The sequence below is a fragment of the Ixodes scapularis genome, unplaced genomic scaffold (assembly GCF_016920785.2).
Source record: "Ixodes scapularis isolate PalLabHiFi unplaced genomic scaffold, ASM1692078v2 PGA_scaffold4__175_contigs__length_147842914, whole genome shotgun sequence".
NCBI lineage: Eukaryota > Metazoa > Arthropoda > Arachnida > Ixodida > Ixodidae > Ixodes > Ixodes scapularis.
Genome location: NW_024609879.1, coordinates 121245724 through 121255176, shown reverse-complemented (window position 1 = coordinate 121255176; position 9453 = coordinate 121245724). Strand labels below are relative to the sequence as shown.

The following is a 9453-nucleotide window of genomic DNA, read 5'->3' as shown; positions in this document are numbered from 1 at the left end:
CCCCCCTTTTTTTAGAGTGTACATCATGAATCAGTTCTCCGGCTGCCGCCATTATACATTTACCCGGAACACGTCATAGGTGGCACATCCCCCGCGACACCGTTGACATGTTCTGGTTAAGTTTGGTAAGCACTGTACGTATAGGACGTTCACAATACGTATGGCGCTCGTTGCATACATTTATGACCCCCGGATAAGCTCATAAATAAACAACCCACACCACTCGAACTCCTTTTCACCTTCTGCACATCCCAACGTAATTGCTAGGATTAAGGTGGATTAATATTTTTCCAGTTTCGGCCGAATTGTGCACTACTTGAAAGCGGACCACATTCATGATCTTAAAAAGACGACGTTTCATGATCTTAAAAAGACGTCTCTAAGGTACATACTTTTTTGGGGTCAGCCTTATTACAAGGCATGCCATCGGGAGCGTTGGAGATTACGAATCTCCTATTTGGTACTTCGCAGACAATGTGGCACGTGGCCATACCAAGAGCTGGCGTTAGTCCAGGAAGTTCCTGGCAAGATGGACATAAACACTGATGCAAGAACTCACAAAACTGTGTTTTATGGTGTAATTAATCATCGGAATAGACTTATACCTCAACGTAGCCTAATATTGAATGGTTCGGATATTCCAATTTACAGAATTCCAGTGGTGAAACGAGTGTTTTATTCCATCTCTGTAGCGAGACTCGTGCACTATGCCTGCTGGGACTATTTTTAAGGCACTCCCGGCTTGGATCTCTGCGAGTAGAAACAAGGAAAGTTTAGGAATTTAGACTAAACTATACTTTTTTATGGTTATCTTAAACGTTTACGGTTCTAATTGTGATGCGAACTAGTTAAGCGTAAAAAGTTTTCGTTGAGTTGGTTGGTTCATTATACATTCTTTTTGTGGCCAACTGAACAAATAGTCGAACGCACTTGACAGAAACCCTACAGGGAAGTTCGATGGGTTGGGATTTTTGCGCTGGAACTTACCTCGTTAAACCTAATAAGTTAAATGAAATGTTTTATTTTTAAAGACTTTTTAGGGGGCTCATTAAGATTACAAAAGCTACCATAAATTCTTTTCTCCATGACAGATTATGTAAGCCAGCGATGGCAGCGAAGCGTCTGGCGCCTAGCGACCGTGGGTTAGATCAATATAGCACCTAGAAGGCAAGGCCTGCCCCGCGCGTGTCGTCATCGCTAGTGCATGCCCGACCCTCCCTGAGCGTCAAATCCGCCTTGGCATCGCCGCCATCAAGCTCGTTGCAAGACGTGATGGCGATGATGCTGACGCAAGCTGTAGGAGGCATGCGTGGCTTGTCTTTCTCTACCGATGACGTTGGGGGGGGGGGGGGGGGGGGGGGAGGGGGAGGGGGAGGGAGGGGAGGGGAGGAAGGGAGAGTAAAGGCGCAGCCTTACCACCGAATTCAGAAACCTCACTCGAACTACACTCAAACTGAAGGGCCCCTCCACTTCCTCGAGGAAGGCGCGAGGGCCGGCGCTGGCCAATCGCGAGGACGGATCCGCCGTCGCGATTGGCCAGCGCTGGCCCTCGCGCCTTCCTCGAGGAAGTGGAGGGGCTTTTCAGTTTGAGTGTAGTTCGAGTGAGGTTTCTGAATTCGGCGGTTAGTCTTCAAGGAGGCATTAAATAGATTTGTGGCTGCCTCTCCGAAGCAACTTGCCCATCGTCGGCTAGTTTCTTCCTAGTGAAAAAAGCTATTTGTATGAGGAATTCCTTGTGTGCAATAAACACATGAATCATACCACTTATATAAGAACGCATAAGAACCATGTAAGAACTATATGAAAACTATATAATATATATAAGAACCATATAAGAGACTTATAAGAAAATTCTCAACTTTCTTGTATGGTTCTTAGGTGTGTGTTGGGCACAGAAATTTCTCATACAAATGAGATTTTTCAATAGGGCTAAGCCTGGTTGCTTCAGACCTCCTCCGCGGTTGCCTGGCGGAGTTTTAGCTTCGATTTTTCATGAGGGATTGCGAAGATAGGCGTCGTCGTCGTTGTATTTGAATGCGTGATCCCATATGCGAGGATCAGCAGAGTGCAAACTGCTTCCATCCTCGACCACTGCTCGTTGTTCACGGTTTTACGTTTGACGAAAAGTCAGTGAGCGTGCCGGCAAGCTAGCGATATTATAATGCGTAACGCCCGAGATTTTGGTGAGGGAAAAGCGAATATACTTCCAAGGTCAAGGAATAAAACCCAGCAGAAGAGACGTCTCAAACTCGGCTGACTGATTTATTTCTCTCGCTTCTTGTATAGTCCACTTTTTCCTGACAGCCGCCATGTTAAATTCTGACCTAGCTGAATTTGGACAGAATAGCAATTCACTTTATTTGCGTACTTGGAACTGCTAGATTTGGAAGAGGTTCGTGCAATCAGTTCTACTTTTTTCTTGACTATACTTTATGATTGTATCCCGTACGAAAATGTCAGATTCAGGCCGGAATGAAAAATGCCGGTTCTGCCTAGACCCAAAATTGGGGCACCAGTTCGTATCCAGCCTGGAACCGTGCGTTTCCAGCCCCAATTTTAAACCCAGGCGGTGCACCGCTGGAATTCCCGCTGCGCTTACCGCCGGACTCTACAAAAGAATTTCGTGTTATGCCCTTAGCTGTTACAACAGAGAAATCGTCGCAATTTCAGACCCAGGCGGACTGGGTCTGAAATCCCGACGATCTCTCGTTTGTAACGGCTAAGGGCATCGCACGAAAGACTTGTAGAGTCCAGTGGTGAGCGCAGCGGTAATTATGGCGGCGGAAACGGTCGTCCAGGCGTCGTCGCGTCGTCATTAAACACAGTGCACGGAACACACACACAGCACGCAAAGCACGGTATCCAGTGTTGGAGTGCATCGGGAAGTTCCGGCGGGCAAGCGGTATCCGAGTTGTCGAAGTAATGTCACCAAGCACACCAGCACATCCAAATGCCGAGCCAAACTGCAATGGGTCGGCAGCTTCACACTATATAAAGATTCAAAGCCAAGGCAGTGGGTATCCATCCAGGGAAACGATGGGCGCGTCAGTATCCGTGCGCCCGCAGCGCGAACGTCGCCGCCGAGCGAGCGCCCGCGCCGGCCGGCAGTCCGACGGGAGCGGAGAAGAACCGAAACTCTCGAAGCGCTGCCGCTGATTGCAACAGACAATGAATGCAAGGCGCGCGTCGTCACCAAACACGGTGCACGGAACACACACGCAGCACGCGCACAAGCACAGTATCCAGTGTTGGAGTGCATCGGGAAGTTCCGGCGGGCGAGCGGTATTCGAGTTGTCCAAGTATTGTCACCAAGCACACCAGCGCCAAGCGCATCCAGATGCCGAGCCAAAGTGCAATGGGTCAGCCAAGCCGAGGTCAGTGGGTATCCATCCAGGGCAACGATGGGCGCGTCAGTATTCGTGCGCCCGCAGCGCGAACGTCGCCGCGCTGCGGCGACGTTCGACGACAGCGAAGAACAAACTACAAAGCCAGGCGCGCGCGCGGAGAACGCCCGCTCGCAGCGCTCGCGTAGCGGATGCGCCTGTCCCTGACACGTGACATCCGAGAGACCGCGGAAGTTCCCCGCCGACCCCCCCCCTCCCCCCAACCCCACCCCTCCCTCCCCTCCTCCAGTCACGCATATGGGCGCCCACTGGCTGGGAGCAGACCCTACAGGAACAAGGGGAGCGGATCGGATTCACCGATCACCGTGCGATTCCATTGCGTTGCGTCTCACCAGATCCGACTGGTTACACCCAGAATCGTGCGGATCGGAACTGCCCACAAGTTTAGAACCCCGCGGATCCGAACTGGAACCGCTCCGATCTGACATTTTCGTACGGGTAGTTATGCTTCAATATTAATATTTTGTCGCCCAACTCAGCTACGTCATATTTGAACATGGCGACCGTCACACGAAAACGGTCTAAGCAGCGTTTCCTCCCCAAAATAAAACTTTACTGTGTTTCACCGCAAAAATAAAATACACGTCGCCCATCGCTGGTTTTCCGCCCACATGTATCACTAACTGTTCGAACCAGATGCCAAAGTTTGAGCCCTAACCGCTATCTTATTCAAAAGTTATAAGTGATTTTCAGAAAGTTTGAATCAGAAAATGGGGCATTTTTTTTCTTGTTTTCGGTAACTGGCGCCATAGAGCTTCATGTCTTCGAAAGCTCTGTCGGCAGCCATTTTCCCATTGACAATTTTAGAAAATCACTTATAAACTTTTAATCATAAGAACAAGCAAATTGTTGTGTGTATGTTTATACTGCCGGAAGTTAGTCTGCTTCAGTGGGCGTCTGGTGTCTCAGCTGTGGATGAGGAATTTAGCCAGTGCGGTACAACCGCTAGCCTCGAGTCTTTATCGTGCACCACGCAGTAGTAATACACGACCGCACGACGGTACGATGCTCATTCAGATCGAAACGGGCAGGGTTGGGGATTGAACCCAAGATCCCTGGGTTCTGCAGCGCGAGCTTTCGCTCCACATGCTCCGAGCTGGTGGCGTGCGCTAGCCCACTCGGCCACCGATCCCCCCAATCAAAATAACGGTTAGTGCTGAAACTTTGGCATCAGGTTGAGACCGCTAGCTGTACATTTCCTTGGAGATTGAGGGTTCGGCTTTGCATTGTTTATTGTTGCGGTAAAGAAATACCTGTAGATTTTTTGAGGGAACCTTGCGTGCACACGAAGCTGTCTTTTTTCGCGGACACACCCTCTGTTAGAACAACAATAGAATGTACAGCGTATCTCCCCAAAATGTTTAGTGTTTTTGTTTTGTTGTTTTTATGGCAAAAATAGGCTACGCATTGCTGAACGATCATTCACCACCTAAGCCGCGCTAACGATCCAAAAGCGATGCAAAATTGCAGAACTATCCGTTTTCTCAGTCAGAAGTTATGTGATTTTCAGAAAATTTCAATGTCAAAATGGGGCCCGTTTCGCCTGTTATCTCTAACTGGAGCCATTGAGCTCCATATATTGGATAGGTCCGTCGGCCGCCATTTTCCGATATAAGACTTCAGAAAACTCCCTATAACTTTTGAATAAGATAACTGTTAGCTATGGGAGTCTGGATCTGGTTTCAACCGCAAGCTACATTTAGGCGGAGAATAAACGTTCAGCGATGCAGCTTATCCTAAATATATATATATATATATATATATATATTTGTAGTTTTTTCTTTTTATTTAGAGGGGGAGGGCTCCAAACAAATTATTGGGGCTGAACTGAAAAATCAACAACAAGAAGGAAGTGAAGGCACCATGTGAAAAGAAACACGGTACAAAGATGGTGGACACTGCCACGTCAGCGGTCTCCGAGATACTAACGGCAGCGGAAAGCTGCAGGTGTAGGCCTGACGGGGCGCTACATGAACGACATGGCGCGCAAACACGGGATATCGATCAAAAAAATCTCCCTCGGGCAATGTTGCTGTTCGCTATAAGAATTAAGTGCCCGTGTGCACCGTATATGCAGAAAATCAAAAGTCTTGGAAAACAGAAAAAAATAAAAAAACAACAAAGAGAAAGTTTTTTGGAGCATACATTATAAGGCTGGCATGAGAGGAAAGCTGCGTAAGTGAACCGTCGGTGCCCCTCACCGATAAGGAACTCGGCTTCTTATGGGGGAAGCGCGATTATGAATATAAATATAATTGTGTATTTTCAATAAAACTTTCGGTTGTAACTAGCGTTCTGTGCTGTATTGACTTCCTTGTCCCAGTTTTTTAGAGGTGCTTTAATCTAAAGGAACCAGTGTTTTCTTTCATTGTAAGCAGTGTAAAAAGGCTGCAACGCAGTCTGTCACCCTCCAAGGCAAATGACTCAACGAGTATGAATAGTTACAGAAACGTTCTTACCCCACAAACATGTAGAGCTGCTGGGCGCTGCAGTAGGAAAATTTGTGGATGCTTGTGACGCCCATCGAAGGGCTCATGATATATCTTTCGCTGGCAGGGCATCCCTCGGCTCCAACGTTGTTTTTCACGTAGGTCTGTGGGGACGACCCGTCATGAGCTATTCCCAGTCTGGAGATGTGCGGCGTGGAGTTGAACGGAAAGTGGTAAATTGTGGTGTAGTATTAGTGAAGTTATATTCGAGGTAACTTCTGGCGATACATCGGCATACAATTAACAAAGTAATTGTTTTAGTTCTTAATAGCTTCTATAACCTAACACTTCTAAACATTTCAATCCGTCAAAATAAATAAAGTGTAGTAAAAGGGTTTGTGTATTTGTAATATTGTGTTACGTCAGATTTGCGTATGTAACCTCGATAATGAAATTAAGTCAATGACTGAGACCGGTTTTATGGGACTGTATCGTTTGTTGAGCAAGTCCAATTGTATACGGGTGGCGATGTGGGTCAGTTGGTTCATACTGACGAAAATGCAAACAGCGCACAGTAAACGGGGACTAAAGGAAGTGCAAACAGGACAAGCGCTGCAGCACTTGTCCTGTTTGCACTTCCTCTAGTCCCCGTTTTCTGCGCGCTGTTTGCCTTTCCAATTGTATACGTGACAAGAAAAAAATAAAAGACGTTTACAACTTCCCGTAATGCCTAATTAGAGCGTACCTGTTGAGGAGGAGGAAAGGAGGGTACGGAGGGGAGGGAATGCCCTCCTCCCCTCCCCTCCTCCTCTCCTGCTCGCCTCCCATTTAGCGGGCAATTTTTGCTGCCTTTCCCGGTAAATTCAGTGGAAAAAATTCCCCGCTAAATTTAGCGGGGATCTTTTTCTGTTAAATTTAATAGGGAAATTTTTTCACTACATTTAGCGGGAAAATTTGTTCACTATATTTAGCGGGAAAATATTTCCGCTAAATTCAGCAGTTAATTTTTTCGCTAAATTTAGCGGAAGAAATGCTCTCCTCCTTTTTCTCCTCCTCACTCGTGACGTCACATGTGACGTCATTATGGGACCGTACCATAGTGCAACGCGTGGTTACGCCGACAGCGACGCCGCTGAAGCGAGAAATGGGCGCCGAAGAGCTGCACTCTAAAACGTTTCATTTTACAAATAAGGCTCTCTTAAAACGTACATTAATTCTTTTAGTAAGAAAGTACTTGAGAGATCGGGCTATATCTAATAATTGTCTCAGCTAATTGTCTGGTGCAGCACTTTTGCACAAGGCAACTCCATTTTCGTTAAAAGAGGCACTTCCAAGTTATGCAAAAATGAAGTTGTCGCTGACAACTGTCGCGTGTTGCAGGTGGCGAAAACATTTCTGATCCTTGCAAAAGATCACCAGCCTTTCTGCAGCCTATTCATTCTGAAGTAACTCACAGGTGCCCGCATTCGTGGGCAAAGGTGACGACTCCGCTGAACGTTTTTGGCACATCTTCTACAAGAGCTCCTCTTGTCCACAAACCGCACGCACCTCCGAGATTCGCCATCCCTGAGGGAAATTCAAACCGAGCCTATTCAGCAATACGTAACATAGAGCGCGTCCGCACGTCGGCTTCCTTTCTTATGGTTAACTTCTCTATGCTGCCGTGTGGCCCGTGTACCCTTTGAAAAGAAGTCATTGACCTGCCTTTTGCTGCTGAACACGGGTACAGCCCATCACCGCAAATTATAAAAGGATTCCAGCGAAGGACGAAGCCCAGATTACAATTAGATCTAAAAACGCGATTTTCACAGCAACAGTGAGTGAGTGACAAGCCACGCTCATTGTGACTGCGCACATGACATTTGGTTGGTCTAATCATGTTATGAGCTCTGCCATTCGCAGAAATCGTTTTGTTGTTTGGCGCGATTTTCCGTTTCTTTCCTCTGCAGGAACGTCAACTCACAAATTTTTTTTAGAGTGAATAAGGCTGTTCTCTCACAAAAGCTGTTGTTAGCAACATAACCAGCACAGCCCACCATAGGTCGGCCTTTCTGGATCCCAGTTTCTCAATATCATATCACGTTTACAACGCTTTTACACAATTCAATCACACTCGTATCTCGAATTTTTCAGAGGTCCAAAGGTCACCGTATCACGAAGTCTGTCAAGATTTAAAATGCCACCCATATCACTTGGCTAAAAAGTAAAGAGAACCTCGAGACTTATCACATTACCTGCGACTTTCGTTATGAACAATATTATTGATATCACCCAAGTCAAACTCACATATATCACGGATTCACAAATGTCACGAAATATCACCGTTTTCACCAACTCACAAATATCACGAAATATCACCGGTGTCACCGACTCACAAATATCACGAAATACCTCCGATATCACTGACTCACAATATCAAAAAGTATCACCGATATCGCATAGGCAGTGACGAACCTCGCACGGTAAAATAAAAGGCACAAATCTTCGTATATAGCTAAAGGTATGCCGACATCCTTGAGCGAGGTATCGCCGAGTCTACGCTCGTGGATACACATTTGCACACAAGTCGCTGTTTTGCGCTTAGTATGCACGCTATATATCCAATGGAGCTGTTTTTGACAACGATTCCTGGTACAAACGGTTTCAAATACTTCCCAGAACCAGAGCATAAAGCAAGCGAGACAAGTGGCTGCAAGAAAAGACCCGCCTGCAGATGTCAAATCTTTTAGCGCGTACATATGGTACCTAATAAGACATAATGATGAGAACATAATGAAGGCGCCAGTGGAGGCTGGAGTAGAGCACTGCACGGGCCCACTTCTTGGGACTCGGGGCTGCTGACTCTTAGTCTTTCCCTACCCAGACCCGGCCCGATGGGATGCCTACCTGATCAGGCCCGTCCCGGAGCCGACCCGGGGAGAGGCCAACGTGTGACTTATCTCTTTAATTCAAAGCTGCCCTGGGAAGGTGTTGCATTTGATTCCTTTACTAATTTGTCTGAAATACGCTGTCATTCTCCAGTCACGAGGTGAACCCTCGAAAGCTTACACAGATATAAAAGACGTAGTTTATCTTTGATAGTCAGAGGCGTTTTGATTATCTTCAAACGTTCGAAAAGGAAAAGGGAAGACAATCGTACTGTTCCCTGTGACTGGATCGCCCTCGATTTCTTGCCTGCTGGCCCTGTCCCGCTATGGTGATGGAACCCCCAGGATTCTACTCCGTATCTTCTTGGGGGCTTTCTTAGTTCAATGCAGCTTCCTTTACTCCTAAGTTCTTTTTAGTGGCATCGTAGCGAGTTCGTACTCCAGCTTTTTCGTTTCTTTCAAACCCAAACGATAAATGCGTTAGCATTTTCTTCTGAACGTTTTAGAAACTGTGCTACACCATGCGGCCGGATGGACTTCATGGACTACGCCGGACCCTGCCCCGTCGTGCCCGCGTGGGTGTTTTCCTGATGTTGAGAGGTCGGATTCGGGCACGAGCGGGCAAGGGGACCTGGACGTCCACAGTTGAATCTGTGGCGCCAGTCAGGCCTACGACGCCTGTACTGCGGGTTGTCGGGTAGGGGATTCTGAATTATGGGGCGGACGGCGGAGGTGATGTCTCTGTTCGTCGCG

The 9453-nt window shown here is 47.2% G+C and overlaps 1 protein-coding gene across 1 annotated transcript in view; it reads right to left on the bottom strand.

Moving 5' to 3' along the window:
• Positions 1–429: 429 nt before the first annotated feature.
• Positions 430–9453, bottom strand: part of LOC115311997 (zinc metalloproteinase-disintegrin-like atragin) — a 51295-nt gene continuing 42271 nt past the window's right edge. Inside the window, exons 10-12 of the mRNA XM_040217123.2 lie at positions 7288–7399; positions 5916–6031; positions 430–521 (exon numbers count right to left, since the gene is read on the bottom strand). Of these exons, the coding sequence (XP_040073057.1) occupies positions 454–521; positions 5916–6031; positions 7288–7399 (296 nt within the window). The 3' untranslated portion in view covers positions 430–453. The remainder of the gene's footprint in view (positions 522–5915; positions 6032–7287; positions 7400–9453) is intronic.